Genomic DNA, 15,676 nt, shown 5'->3' on the forward strand with positions numbered 1-15,676 from the left:
CACCCGTGTCTGCAGTCACCCCGGCATCTCATACCTGCCAGCCCCACCCTCTCTTGTAGACCAGACAGGTGCAGTCTCAGTGAGGAATTGGGAAGAGGCAGTGCCTGGGAAGCTCAGTGATGCAGCCAGGAGGCAGTATCTTACTGACGCCTGAGGCCAGAAGCCAGAACCTGTTATGGACAGGACTCATGCTCCCTCTAGTGGTCAGTTTGAGCTGAGCTCTTGAACCAGTGAAGGACATCAGATGGAAAACAAAGACCGGATCCCGCATTGCAGAGACAGGAGCCAGCCGAAGTCTTCTAATTTTATATACCTAAGCTGTCATTCGAAATTCTGCTTTGAGATTCTTGGTAAAAATGCAGGTGTTTGATAAGTCTTGGATTTTATATACTGGAGGCTTTACCTCTAATTAAGTCCTCTAAATCATCCCCATTTCAAGTCATACTGTATAGACAAATCTCTCTGAAATCTCAGACCTGTGGCAGTGAGAGGGGACATATATACTTAATTTACAGAAAGGATTTTTGCCTGCCTATTCCTTGATCTGCCACAATCAATGCATTCAGATTAGTATTTATTATTCAGTTGATAGGAACACCGGTGTCCCGAATTCACAGGCAGTTCACTCCTCACTGCCTCTCACACTGCTGATCTCATCCCTTCCTTGGAAGCTGCTCGTCTCCTTCAGAGGTTTATGCAGCCATCCAGGGGGGTGCAGATGGGAAGCTGAGGGCAGTGGGTTTCCTGAGGACCTCCTCCGTTTGGATGCTTTCTGCCCTGGAGACCGCACCATCCCAAGGGTCAGACTCCAGCCCGATGTCTTTCTCACCGACTCAACTCTACTCTCCAGTCCAGATGGTAGAAGACACCTGCCACTTTTTCTGGATCACAGAGATGAAGAAACTCGGCTTTGAGTATGTCATCTTCCACAGTGCCTCAGAGAAGAAGTGCATCTGCTTGTTCCAGCCTGAGCCCCTCCTGGAGGGGCTGCCTGGGTGAGGCACAGAGAGCCATCCCAGCCAGTAGCTCAAATGGGCTTTTTCTTGGTCAAAGAGCAGGGAGGGGTGGGGGTGAGAGGACAGTTGGTGGGTCCATGGCTGCCTTCAGCAGGTTCTTGGTTACTGCAGCTTTATTCTACTGACTCCCTGGGTACGGAGGCTCCGCCAGCCCCTCGGTCACCCACCTGAGGTGTGGCTTCTCTCTGTTAGGGACTTCCTGAACCTCCTAAATGACAGTGGAGTAAGCAGTGGACGTTGGAAATAAGGGGGAAAAACTATTCTTGTTCAGTGGCCAGTATATGCCAGACCCTGCACGTGGAGATTTGGCTGTCTTAATTTAATGCCCACAAAAATTCTTAGGAGATATTCCTATCTTATGGATGAAGAAACAGATGGCCCAAGTGGTTCTCTGACTGAGGTCACATGGCTAGAAATGTGAGATTTAGAGTTAGGTCTCTCTGCCTGCAAACCCCATGCTGTTTTCACTGCACCTTTCTAGTTCCCCCTGAGACCAACCCAAGAGGGAACACAAGATTCATCAGAATTTGTGGTTGGAGCTGGTGGTGGGGTGGGGAGTTTCTTCTGCTTTTAGTTTATTCTCTTCTAAGCAAGTGTAACTTGCTTCAGACAGCCTTGTTTGCTTCCCCTGCATTTCTTTGCTCTCACGTCTCTGCTCTACCCTGAGCGATGCAAGAATCTTGTTCTGGATTGCAGGGAACCCTTCAGCATGTCACCTCACTGGAACCTGGCCATGTGGAGTGGAGTTCTGGGTGACTCTTTCTTTCCCTTTCTCCCCTCGTCTGCCTCTGCAGAATTATCCATGGTGGCGCACTGGGGACCATGATAGACACGTTTTTCATGACGGTGTACAACAGTGCCAATGCAGTCTTTACAGGAACCATGACCATCACCTTCAAGAGGTCTGTTTCCTTGCCTGGGTTCAAGTTAGGAGTAAGCTGGCATGGGGTTATTCCATGTGTTGCGATGGAAGATGAGGGCTCATGTAGCAATCCTGAGTGCAAAGAGGAGTTTCTACTTTTGCTTTTCTCATGGACCAATCTAAACTTGTTAGATGTTCCTTTTTCATCCAAGGACAAGGTGATAAGCTTGAAGATGGGTTATGTGTTCCAACATAAAGATATTCTACATAGGATGATGATGAACTACTTTTGGCTGCCTCTGATTTAGAGAAAGCTAGCCCATGTGCCTGTAAATATTTACTTCAGTCCACAAATAATTATTGGGCCCCTACTGAAATGAAAATTGCTGATATTTGATTAGTCTCTTGCTAAACACGCACACACTATTTTGTTCGATCTTTACTATAATCCTGGGAAGTTGGTACCATTATCTCCAACTTGACAAATGAAGAAGCTGAGGTGAATACACAGCTAGCAGGTGACAAATGCAAGGGCCCCTGATATCTTGGAGTAGAACCCCAGGACCTCCACTCTGGCAGCCTCATCCTCCCACAGGGTCATCCCTCCCTTTCTCAGGAGACCAGCCCACCAGCCGCTCTCCCCCATTGTTCTCTCCTAGACCACTCACCCTCGGCTCAGTGGTGAGGCTGGAGGCAAAGGTCACTGGCATGAAGGAAGAAAGGTGTTTCTGTCTTGCAAAGCCCAAAGCAGTGACAGGACCGTCCTCTTTGCCAAAGCTTCTGGTAAAGCCATTAGAATTCTTTTTTCCTCCTGTTTGTGCCCATCCTTGTGATCGGGCACAGAGGGTGACTTTCCACACTGCCGAGGGCACTGCCTACCCCGGGAGACTCTTAAGGCTGCGTGTTTGGGGTTGGAGGGGATGGTCACATGGAGAGGAGCCTCTATAAGTTATAGGATAGAGGCCATCATAACACACCCATTCACCTCTCTGGGAGGCCAGTGTTGTCTAGTAGAAAAGTAGTTCGAGCCACAGGTGCAATTTTTAAAAATTTTATTGAAGTATAGTTGATTTACAATGTTGTGTTAATTTCTGCTGTACAGCAAAGTGACTCAGTTTTACATACATATATTCTTTTTCATATTCTTTTATCACAGGATAATAAGTGTAATCTTAAGTGTTCTAGTAGTCATATGAAAAAAGCAGAGATAAAATTAATTTTAATAATTATTTCACCTAATTCAATACACCCAAAATATCATTTCAACATGTAATAATGTAAAAATTATTCATTAGGTTATTTTATCTATTGTCATGTCTTAGAAATCCAGCGTGTGGATAACTTACAGCACATTTCTGGCACGAAATGTTCAGCGTTTAAAGGGAAATGTGGATCTGCCAAGACAATAAAGTTGTGTTTAATGGAAAAATATTCCACACTGCTTCGGTTTTTAATACAAATTAATTATAATTAAATCAAGTTTAAAATTCTGGTCTTCAGTCACACTAGCCACACTTCAAGTGCTTGATAGCCACAGTTGGCTACTGGCTACCGCATTAGGCAGAGCGAGTCTGGACTGTAATTACCTTCAGACGTGGCGCCCAGAAGCATACCTCCCTGCAGACGCCCCACGCAGCTCCGGGCGCAGGGAAGCCCCGATCCTGCAGTTCCAGAGCTCTCCACGAGGCAGCACTAAGGAGCACACCCTCGCCAGCGCGTGACCCGCATCCAACCCCGGAAGCTAAATTCCGCCGTTATATCTAGTTCCTCCGGCTTTCTCCACTGCCGGATGCACTCCGCCTAATACTCTCAAGTCCTGAAGACGGCGACGGGACAGGATGGGCAGGGCAACAGAGCCGCGCAGTCCGCTGAGCTACTGAAGAGCGGCGCCTGGAGCCACTCACGTGCGGTGGGCGCGCAGGTCCCGACCCCCGACCAGCGCAGACTGCAGAGAAGCCCCGCGGTAGAACGCGTCGCCCGGCTACCGCCATCGCGTCGTCTTCTCTAGAATCGTCAGGGCCGGGCCTGAGCTCCCACCGACGGCACCCCGGGCCCGGTGCAGTCGCAGGCCTTCCCTCCAATGATTCAGAAGTCACGCCCGGCGCTGCTGCAGCCTCAAGATGTCGGAGACAGGGTGGAAACGCTTATGGTAACCTGTGGGGAAGGGAAGGCAGGGGTTCCGGCATTGCTGGCTCGGGGAGGGAAATTCGGAAGGTTGCCGAGGGTCAGCGGCCCTCGGGGAACCTTTTCTGCCTCCGGGATGCGCGCATAACCGGTTGGGGACGTGGCGGCAGAGATGGAGTTTGACTAAGGGATTAAAAGAGGGGAGGGAGGAAGGAGAGAAGTTGCAGTCCAGTCCTTGGGACAGGCAAGCAAAGGTATCGCTCCTGTATTGGTAATCTGGGTAGAGGTAGGCGGAATTGCCGGGGCCTTGGCCGGTGTCGGGGGGGAATGTGCCCGTGTGGTCCAGAACGAGGTGCGAGCGCTACGGGACGTTGCTTTGAGTTGGATGCCTAGAATGACAGGTGGGAGGACTCCTGGGTAGATATTTGGACCATTGCAAAGCCCGGCAATAACGCTAAGCCTGAGAAGCGGTCGTTGCTCGAGCGAGGTGGGTTGGGGCTGCACAGCGCCCGCGAGCTGGACCAGGTGGACCCTCCCGGCAACCGGTGCGGTTTGCCTGCGTCACGAGGCCACGCCCCTCCCGCGCCTGGATTGGCTGCCGTGTTCGAGCCGCGGGGCTGCCATTGGTGGAGGCGGAGGCTGGGCTGGGCCGGCAAGGACGGTCCGGCTGAGTTGCTGCTAGTGGTGGGTGGAGGCGGGGATGCGGCTTCGTTTTAGGCCGGGAGGGCCAGTTGGCAGCGGCTACTTTTCTTCCTGAGGTCAAGGTCACGGCCCACCTGCGCCGGGGGCAGGGCAGGGCTGTGGGGTTTTTTGTTTTGTTTTTTATCTTTAACAAAGGTGGAGGCGGGGACCGCTCTACGTTGACCTCTTATAACATGTGCTTACGTATTTCTTTTTGGGTCCTCCAGCTCTGGCCTGGAGATCTGAATTGGATTTAGGATATAGTTTTTTTAAAGGGGAGTAGGAGTTGCTTGTGGAACCTGTTTGCTAACTATTCAAGTGCTGCTTATTGCCTTTATGTATCTATGTATCATTGTTTGGTTGTTTTTGCCCTACCCCCCCCTCAAAAAACAAAAAACAAACAAACAAAAAAGCCAGCTGTATTACTCATTTTATTTACCTTGAATAAATTTGGGCTGTTTAGGAAAAAAAAAAATCAAACGTGCCTTAAAGGGTATGCCATCCACCATTGACAATATCTTAAGACTATTCAAAATGAAAAGTGTAAATTCTATCTTTTTAAAACAATTATGTTACCTGTTTGTTTGTTTGTTTGTTTTTAACAGAGGTTAATCTATACTGCTGGTTTATATTTTGCATCTGTTCTATGCTAATGGACCTGGAAAATTACAAAGTTAAAAAAGTTATGGGCTCTATGCATGTATCCACAAATATTTATTTAGCCAATAAAATGTCCAAGCAATGTGCTGTAAAAAAAAACTTTAAGAAAATAGTTCCTGCAGTGGAGGACAGTGTGTTGGGCATTGGGGAGCAGTATACAGTAGTTCCATACACAACCTGTGAGAGCATTAGAGAGGCAGCTCCAAAGAGAACTGCTTAGAAGCTGTAACCGCAGGTCATTCCTACAGCCTTACTGGAGCAAAGGGCTGGAGGGAGGGAGCCAGGGGAGAGTCCCCTGTCCAGGGATGTGGCCTGCAGGGTCCTCTAAGCCTTATCATGTGGAACTGTGCTCAAGGGAGAGCCATGTGCAGATTTCCTGTTAGATGAAGTGATTCGTTCATTCTTTTTTTTTTTTTTTTTTTTTAATTTATTTTTGGCCGTGTTGGGTCTTCGTTGCTGTGCAAGGGCTTTCTCTAGTTGCGGCGAGCGCGGGCTACTCTTCGTTGTAATGAGCGGGCTTCTCACTGCGGTGGCTTCTCTTGTTGCAGAGCAGGGGCTCTACGCGCGTGGGCTTCAGTAGTTGTGGCTCGCGGGCTCTAGAGTACAGGCTCAGTAGTAGTGGCGCATGGGCTTAGTTGCTTCGCGGCATGTGGGATCTCCCTGGACCAGTGCTCGAACCCGTGTCCCCTGCATTGGCAGGTGGATTCTTAACCACTGTGCCACCAGGGAAGTCCCTGACTCATTCATTCTTGATTGTTGAGCACCTGCTGTGGACCAGGCTCCGTGGTCAGTGCTGGAGGAACCATCATGAACAGGACAGTCCAGGCCTCCTGTGTCCTTGACCCTCAGTCATAAGGCAGGTGGGCTCTGGCGCCGTGGAAGCACTGAAGAGGAGCACTGAACGCGAGTGTGGGCTTAGGGTAGATCAATGGCAGGGTGTTCACTGGGATGGAGCGTCCTGGAGGAGAGGCACATGGGGGGTGAGGGAGAAAGATGAGTTCAGGTTTGGAAATGTCAACCCGCGGTGCCTGTGGGACATCAGATTAAGTGGATATGGGAGTCTGCGGAAGACAGGTTGCAAGTGTGGACAGAAGGGTGGAAAAGAAGAGGCTCTGCATGTGAAGGAGGAGAGGCCAGGGAAGTGGGAGGAAGATCAGGACAGTGTTAATCCCAGAAGCCGGAGGCAGAGCACATTTCCAGAAGGAGCTGGTGGTGGTCAACAGCCAACAGCAGAATGCTGCTGAGCTGCCTGGGAAGTGCCCTGGACTGTCACTTAGACTGCGAGGGATGGTGAAAAAAGCATGAACTTTGAGTCCTAGCCAATGGCTTCAAACCCTGTGACTTAGGATACATTGTCATCCCTGTGAGCTCCAGTTTCATCTGGAAAATGGGTTTGAACATCTAGCTCTCATGAGCATTGTGAGGTTTCGAGGTGTTCTATATGGCTGCCTCACCCCAGGCTGCTCTGGTAGCGGGGGTTGGCACTGCTGAGGCTGGAGACCCCCAAGGAGATCACTAGGATGGATCAGTTGGGGGCAGGCTCTGGGAGGAATGAGGGGTCATCAGCAGGAGTTGGTCATGAAACAGTAGGTAGACCAAGGAGTCTTATTTGTCTCCCAAATGTCCTGCTGGGACATGAAGGAGAGGCAAGCATGTGGAGAACCGTGGACAGAGTTTCCATTAGGGGATGTTGAGTTTGAGATGCCTACAGGCCATTCGAGGGGAGGTGGGGGAAGCATGGGGACAGTGGACTCGGGAGAGAGGCTGAAGCGGGCTGGAGGTGTGGGCGTTGCCGGCATGTGTGTGTCGAGCATGGTGTGGTGTGGAGGTGAGGGTGCCCTGAGAGGCCGCAGCTACGGGGAGATAAGAGGAACAGCAACATCTGTGGCTGGGGAAAGGAGGCTTAGAAGGGCAGCCAGAAACCAAAAAGAGGAGCGGCGATCAGCTGTTTCAAATGTACCAGAGAGGCCAAGTAAGAGAAGGCCACAGATGGGAAAGGGATCCTGGGGTATGGCAGGTCCTTGGTGAGGCAGCTTTGGTGGAGGGGCTTTATCTGGATGGCAGACTTTGGGGACCTGAAGGGAGACTAGTGAAGAGGGAGTGGAGATGATGTGGCATCAGGCTGGAAAGATGGGGGGCTTTCAAGCTTGTTCCAGACAAAGGAGAAGAGGTCAGTGGAAGTAAGAGGCTGAGTATGCAGGGAAGAGAGGCTCACTGATGCCACAAAGGTTCGGATGAGGCTGAGAAACAAAATTTGTGGGAATATGGGTTAGCAAAAGGAGCAGGACACACATCTGATGAAGTTGTTCCCATCTGGCTTGGTTGTACTTGTGGTCTTACCTTTGATGCTTGGAAGGCTATTTGAACGTGGTTATAAGCTCCAGTATTCATTATCTGAACTTATTAAGTCCTTTTAAGGAATTCCAGTTATAAATTGAGACTTGCTCTTTTGGTGAAACGTGGAATAATCTCTCTTCTCTGTGAAACAAATACCACAGATTACAAACATTTTGGTTGCGGGTAGGTAGTTTTTTTGACGTGTATAACAGGCAACTTCACCTTAATAGCATTTTAGAACTATAGTATGCCATTTATTAAAAAGTAATAGTGCAAATGCCATTTAATGAGAAGAGAGAAGATCTTTGGATGGAGTTTGCCAAGTGTCTCCTTTGGAAAAGAGGACATTTGTTTCCTGCTTGGATTTTTAAAAGTGTGTTTTCACAACCATTTGATTGCGTCTGGATTCCGGGGCGTGCCGTGGGGCCTCTGGAGTGCGCTTGGGGGAAACACAGTCAGTCTGCGAGGCAGTCCTGCCCTTCTGGATGCCGCCTCTCGATTAGACAGTGTGTGTGACTCTCCCGGCTTAGAGGACAGCCAGCAAACCCAGGAGTGGCTGCTGGCCTGTGGCGCCCCTGCGATCTGTTTAGGTCCCGGTGAGATGAATGAGTACATGACGGGGGAAAGTTTTACATTAAGGAAATGCATGGGTTTTACAGGAAGTGGCACAGACGTTTCACATTGTACCTGCTCACTTACGGTTTCACTTCCTTTGTCTTACTCCTGTAAATAGCCTGCAGGCCCTACAACCAAGGGAACCTGAAACCAGCAGTTCAGAGTTAAAACACTGTTCAATTGATTTTCGCTTTTGTGACGAGAAGGAGTTGGCCAATAACTTACCGTCAAGACAAGTAGGAAGGTGTGGTCAGTGGCATAATTCACAGATGGAAATAACTGTGTTGCTCAGTAGGAGCAAAGTTATCCATAAGTTTTTAATTATCAGTAATTACTAAAGTTGTTATCAGTAAGACCAGAGAGCTACCTCTTGGAGTATACTGTGTTCTCAACAATATTCCAACACTGTTCATTCCTGGCTATGCTTTTCCCTTCTGTGAAGTCTGACACTAATACAGGGCGCCACCAGGTGAGTTTCTAAGAGATCCTTACAGAGAACTGACTGGTCCAGGTGTGGCGAAGGCTGGGACAAAGCTGCTGACACAGTCTTCTCTTGCCCTGCAGTTGCAGCCCGTGATCAAAGCTTTCCTGTGCGGCTCCATCAGTGGGACCTGCTCTACCCTCCTTTTCCAACCCCTGGACCTCCTCAAAACGCGCCTGCAGACCCTCCAGCCCTCAGCCTGTGGGTGAGGCCTGCTGCCCCCTCCCCCCCTTTAACTGAAGAACTGGTTTCAACAACTTCTCTCAGACACTGGCGCATCTTTACTGTGTTCAGGCAACTTCCATTCTGTTGGATGAGCAAAGAGAAACACAGGCCAGGCCCAGCTTTCATGTGTTTTATATATACTCTGTTATATTCGACACTTCTCTTAATTAAGTGGGGTCCTTCCCTGAGTAGCTTCCTGGGATCTGCCTTGGTGACGTTTGCATTTTCCTGTGCCAGCCTGTAATGTCATAACTGTGCTGCCTGGCACAAGTAGTGGGTGGTTTTCTGGAAATAAGGTAGGTATTGAGTGTCTCTTGTGTGCCCCCGATTGGGCTCAGCCCTGTGGGAAGTGCACAGAGTGTATGTAAAATGAGAAGTTATCCCATTGCTTGCAGTGTGAATGGACAAAGAATCACGTACCTGCCACATCGTGAACGCACAGGAACTCAGAGTAACTCCAAGATGCCTTTTAGAGATTCTTAAGTGTTCTAGAAAAGAGTCCATACAGAGAGGTCTGTGAGTGGGGAGTTCTTTCACCAGGATGTGGTCTAAGTGACTTCTCCTTCCTTGCCTCCGTTTTGTCTGCCTTCAGATCCAGACGTGTTGGGATGTTGGCTCTGCTCTTGAATGTGGTTCGCACGGAGAGTCTGTTGGGCCTCTGGAAAGGGATGTCCCCCGTAAGCTGCCTTTTGGGTCTTGTCTTGCACCCCCTCCTTTAATAACTAGCCGTCTCTCATCCACCTCACACCTCCTCTCTTTTAAGGGAACGTGAGGTTGGAGGTGGTGGGAGGGTCTTTCTGGTCTTCCTGCCCATCCCTCTCACTGTCGCTGGCTTCCATTTGAGGGCCCTGGGAGTAGCACACCTGTGCGCCCTGGGCACGGCTTCTTAGTGCAGCATGAAGTCCTAGAGCAGAGGCAGCTGGCGCCCCACCTGTCAACAGGCCTTGCCCTCACCCCTCCAGTCCCTCCACACCTGCATTTCTTCGCCTAGACAGCTTTTTCTGGCCTTAGGAACTCACTTTGCTGGAAATGTCAGGGAATTCACGCTCACCGCAACCCCGCAGCAGCCCTTAACCAATGAAAGACGAGAGCTGATGTTTAAAACTTCCCTTCCCTCCTCAGGTGGCAGGGTAACACTGATTCCCAGAGTTCCCCAGAGGGATTCCGTTGCCCATGGCAATAACTGATGAGATGACACACTCTTTGTTGGCTGCCTTCTCTCCCATCTCATTTCCCTACTCTCCCATTGGTGTTCCCTCCACACCTTAAATCGACTCCTTGCATGCGAATCCTGGGTCTTCTTTGGGGAAATCCAGCTCAGACAGGATCTTACGTGTTGGTGTTTGATTCCGTTCCTCCCTCTGACTTGTTCTGCAGTCCATCGTGAGGTGCGTCCCTGGCGTTGGAATCTACTTTGGCACTCTCTACTCTTTGAAGCAGTACTTCCTGCGAGGCCATCCCCCCACCGCCCTGGAGTCAGTCATACTGGGGGTGGGCTCCCGCTCTGTTGCGGGGGTCTGCATGTCACCCATCACTGTGATCAAGACACGGTACGAGGTGAGTGGGCAAACAGAGACACCGGGCTCTTGAGTCAAGTGGCCGCTGATGCCACCTCCCGATTTATAACCTAACACAGGGTCAATGTGGTCGGAGAACTCATCTGTGTAGTCAGGCCAAGCACATGCAAACCAGAGCCGCCAGGGCTCCGGTAATGCACCCTGAGGATGGCTTGGTTCAGTGCGCAAACCCAGGGCCACTGTGCCAGCCATTGGTTCTGTGCTTCCTTTGCAGAGCGGGCGGTATGGCTATGAGAGCATCTACGCGGCCCTGAGGAGCATCTATCACAGCGAGGGGTACCGGGGTCTCTTCAGTGGCCTGACAGCAACACTCCTTCGTGATGCCCCCTTTTCTGGAATCTACTTGATGTTTTACAACCAGACGAAAAACATTGTGCTTCATGGTACGGGTAAAGGAAAGTGTGGGAAGAGATATCCCTCGAGAGAGCACATCCTCACCACTTTCTCTGAGATAGGAGACTATTCGTTGTTCTTAGCAGCTCCAGATTCTTATCCTAGTTTTAGAGACCGAGCCATATCTGCATTGTGTCAGGCTTGGGATCCGGTGCTGGGATGCAAGGGCGGCCATGAAGACATGGTCCCTGCCCTTTTGAGTTTATAGCTTCCTAAGGCAGACTACTGATAGTATGTAATTCTTGAGTCGGGAAGGGGGTAGGATAAAGCTCATTTTGCATAGGCTTTGCAGCAATACTTCCCACATTTGCCTGATCTTAAGAATTCTGGGTCCTACCCAAGGCATCCTAAATCAGAAGCTTTGGGGTAAGACCTGAGAGACTGTATTTTTCAAGAAGCACTTGTGATTCTTATCAGACAAGTTTGGGAAATCCAATGGGTTAGGAGCTAGGAGAAAAATATTTTCATGTCCCTTGCTGTGCTCCTAGTTAACATTGTTTTGAGCCCTCTGTTTGGATGGAGGGAAAGATGCCAAACCCCTAGCATTCTGGCAGGCCCACCCTTCCAGTAAGCTCGTGTTGTCAAGACATGGGCAAAATCAACAGGCAGTAAACATCCACCCAAGCAGAGCCAGGCATTGATAGAAACACATCCTGTAAAGTGAACCTGCATTCAGTAAGGTGTCTATGGATAATGTGAGCAAGGAATTGCAACCAAAGTCATTTAATTGGGAAAGGCAGAATGCCACCCCCATGACAGTGGTGTCAGTTGGGGTGCTTTTGGAGATTTGCTGCTTCTCCCCAGGCACCAGGAGGTGTGACACTACAGGTCACAGCCTTACTTTACAGGAGAAAGTTAAGGCAATAAGGGAGCTTGGATATACATTTTTAACTTCTTCATCCATCCTAAAATTTTTTTAAAATTTGGTATTTAGAAATCATTTTATGCTTACCAAAAAAGCCACAAGAATAGTACCTATAACTCCATAGCTCTTTATTATTCTATGTGTATAATTGTTTTCCTCAAACCATTTGAGAATAAGTTGCAGACATGATGCCTCTTTACCCTTAAATACATCAGTGTGTACTTCCTAAGAACAAATGCATTCTTGTATAACCATCGATAGTTTTTTCATCTGTAGTCTTGATTTCTCCAATTTTCCCAATAATATATTTTGTAACAATTTTTATTTTTTATTTTCAAGAGTATAAGCCAGTTATATAACCTTAGCGTGGGTTTTCCTGATGTTTCCTTTCAACTAGATTCGTTTATACCTTTTTAGCAAGAGGAGCACATAATTGAGGTTGTGTCTTCAGTGCCTTATATCAGGAAGCTCATGACATCCGTCTGACGCACTGTGGGTGATGTTAACTTTTTATGACTATAAAAAGTATCTCCACTGAAAACTCAATTGTTCTTTTGTAATTTCTAAGTATCTCTGTGGGGAGATACTTTGAATCTATATAAATCTATATAACACCTCCTATCCTTTCATCCATATATTTTAGCATCAGTGAATGACTCTTGCCTGAATCAATTATGCTGATGGTTGTAAAAAGGTGAACTTTTAGTTCCATTATCCTACTTACACTGATTAGTTTAGATTTGGAATTCTTAGCCTTGTTTGAATCCAGACCCTTCTGGCTTTCAGGAAGAATTAGTGGGCAACTTGGCATGGATATTTATCTGATGAATGTGGGATTTATTTATAACTGAATGTTGCCTTTGTCCTGTTTCAGACCAGTTGGATGCAGTCCTTGTTCCCGTTGTAAATTTCAGTTGTGGGATATTTGCTGGGATTCTGGCCTCACTGGTAACTCAACCTGCAGATGTTATCAAAACTCACATGCAGCTCTCCCCAATGAAATTTCGGTGGATTGGCCAGGCAGTGACACTCATTTTCAAAGTAAGGCTTTAGAATAAATATTGGTTCATATTGTGGTTAAGGCTTTCTCTCTAAGGCGGTGGCTCTTATCCTTTACATGGTAGAATCACCTGGGGAGCTTTTAAAAAAATCCCGATTCCCAGCCCATAACCTGGGCTTATCGTATTAGAATCTCTGGGGGAGATGAAACCCTGACATCAGTATTTTAAGTTCCCTGGTGATTCCAATGTGTTGCCAAGGTTGAGAATCACTGCTAAAAATCTATGGTTGTGGGGTTTTTTGTTGTTATTGTTGTTTTGGTTTGTTTGTTTAGGGAGGGAGCCTGACATTGGGACAACCTGTGATATTTGTTAAACATGCATATTGTTGGGCTCTACCCCAGACCTACCTAGTCAGGCGATCTGGGAGGACTCCTTAACCTAATCAAGGACCTAGGAGAAAATGTAGTCAGAAAAAAATCACAAGCACATTGTTTTGTTTCCAGGAGTTTGCACTAATGCAGATGGACAGATGGTATTGAAGATAAAAAGTACAGTAATTGTACACTAAAATGCTATTTAAAAGCCACTGAGTAAGCCCTTTGGAAACATGTACTGTTATCAGATATTCTTTTTGAAAATAAATTTCTCACCTAGATCTTTAGATGTTTCTGTACTTCTCAATTTTTGTATGTAGCACAGGACACATGTAAGCATCTGCAGCAAGTATCTGACTTACCCTAGATATAAGCAAGTATTTGTGAATCTGATCATATTCATCACACTGCTTAGGTTGCCTGCTTTCTTATTCTTTATACCTAAAATCATGAAGTTTGAAAATAGAGTCTTCAGTATATGTGAAGATGGTAAGATTTTCAGCTAAGAAATAAATTCCCCTGGATGGAGCAAGCCTAAAAAAGATAAAGCTTAGCAACTACTCCAAAAAATTTTTTTTTTAGTTAATTGCCTCCTTGGACCCAGTATTCACAGTTTTAACATTATTTATAAAAGTCTAAAAAGTAAGACTTAACAATGGGGTAATGCAGAGAGAGATCCTCACTCTCGTGCCAGGTATATAACTGTATTGCTGCTTTAGTCCCAGGGTTTTGGCCTCCATTTTCCTTCTAGGACTATGGGCTGCGTGGCTTCTTCCAAGGCGGTGTCCCCCGGGCCCTCCGCAGAACTCTGATGGCAGCCATGGCGTGGACAGTCTACGAAGAGATGATGGCCAAGATGGGCCTGCAGTCCTGACCGAGCCGGGACCAGGCAGAGATGGGATCTGTTGCCCTGCCTGGTTTCTGCCAAGGGCCTCTTCATCTCACTGCCCTGGAGTCGGACGAAGTCCTATCTGGAGAGCCAGGCAAACACGTCACCTTCAGTTACCCAGCTCAAGAAGAGAATAGGTGGGCCCGACTCAAGCCTTCCAGACCTCCCAGAAGAGGAGTCACTGACATGGACATCATATTGGAGAGTTAGGAGAAGGGTTTGCATACCCTGCAAGGCTACTTGAAAAGGCATTTCCAGAGAGTGCTCTGTCCAGTGGCTCTGCTCAGCCACCCACTGCACCACAGTGCCTCTTTGGATCTGCTCTTGGGCAGTGCAGCGCCAGGGATGCTGTGGGCCGCCTGCAGTGGCGGAGGAGTTCCAGCAGCCAGGCTGGATCTGCTGAGAGAGGAGTCACTGTCACCAGGCTGAAGTCTGCCTCTGAGGTGATGTTAGAATGAGGAAGAACAGATGTCACGACTTCTTTGGTTCCTCATCGACTTCTCAGAGGCTCCGGAGAAGGGGGGCAGTGGCTTCCTAGCCCCTAAGTGTCCAAATAATATTGTTTGATCTTGGCTCCGGCACTGTTTCAACTCCAAGTTGCTCTGGCATTTTTCTGCAGCTAAAGTTGGATAAATAAAGTGAAGCACTTTATCATTGAATAACCTCAAGTGCCATGACTCCACTCTAAAATAACAAAATAGTCTAAGGTGGCTGACTCTTGATCTGTATAGGTCCTCAAACCTAAAATTTTTAAAAATAGCTTTATTTTGCATATCATACAATTCATCCATTCCAAATAGACAATTCTGTGATTGTTTTAGTAACTTTACTGACTGGTGCAGCCATCACCATAAATCGGTTTCAGAACACAGTCACCCCTCCCCCCCAATAAGATCTCTTATTTACAATTAACCCTCGTTCCCAGCCCCAGCACAGCCCAGGCAGCCACTGAACTGCTTTCTGTCTATAAATTTGCCTTCTCTGTGCACTTCCTACATAGTCATACACTACGTAGTGTGTTGTATCTGGCTTCTTTCACTTAGCATAACGTTTTGGAGGTTCATCCATGATGTGGCATGTTCAACACTTTATCCTTTTTTTATGGCCAAATAATATTGTGTGCCTATTTTATTTATCTATTCATCAGTTGATGAATGTGTGAATTGTTAGCACTTTTTGGCACTTACGAATATCGTCACTATGAACATTCACGTATGAATCATTTGTGTGGACATATATTTTCATTTCCCTTGTGTACATGCCTAGGAGTGGAATTACTGGATCATGTGGTAACTATGTTTAACCATTTGAGAAACTACCAGACTGTTACCAAAGTGGCAGCACCATTTAACATCACCACCAGAAGTTTACGAGGGTTCTGATTTCCACACACCCTCCTCAACACTTGTTATTGTCTGTTTTATTTATTGTAGCCATTCTAGTGGGTTCTATCAACTTTCAAGCTTAGGAAGGGGCTGTTGTTTTATCCAAACAGCAGAAGGGGGAAGTTTGATCTCCTGGTTAAGAACATGGGCTGTGATCCAGGCGACCCAGGTTAAAAGGCTGGCTCTCCACC

At 47.7% G+C, this 15,676-nt stretch overlaps 1 protein-coding gene across 2 annotated transcripts; it reads left to right on the forward strand.

Moving 5' to 3' along the window:
* The first annotated feature begins 3,616 nt into the window (after positions 1–3,616).
* Positions 3,617–14,770, forward strand: SLC25A38 (solute carrier family 25 member 38). 2 transcript variants are annotated; one of them, XM_007191442.3, is made up of 7 exons: positions 3,622–4,027; positions 8,860–8,981; positions 9,594–9,678; positions 10,379–10,558; positions 10,793–10,961; positions 12,711–12,877; positions 13,963–14,228. In XM_007191442.3, exons 1-7 carry the CDS (start codon positions 3,959–3,961, stop codon positions 14,083–14,085), a joined length of 915 nt encoding a protein of 304 aa, XP_007191504.2. In that variant the 5' UTR covers positions 3,622–3,958; the 3' UTR covers positions 14,086–14,228. The 2 variants fall into 2 exon arrangements, with proteins under 2 accessions (XP_028024677.2, XP_007191504.2); XM_028168876.2 differs by lacking the exon at positions 12,711–12,877 and having other exon boundaries at positions 3,617–4,027; positions 13,963–14,770.
* The last annotated feature ends 906 nt before the right edge of the window (positions 14,771–15,676 follow it).

Source organism: Balaenoptera acutorostrata, chromosome 10, assembly GCF_949987535.1.
Source record: "Balaenoptera acutorostrata chromosome 10, mBalAcu1.1, whole genome shotgun sequence".
NCBI lineage: Eukaryota > Metazoa > Chordata > Mammalia > Artiodactyla > Balaenopteridae > Balaenoptera > Balaenoptera acutorostrata.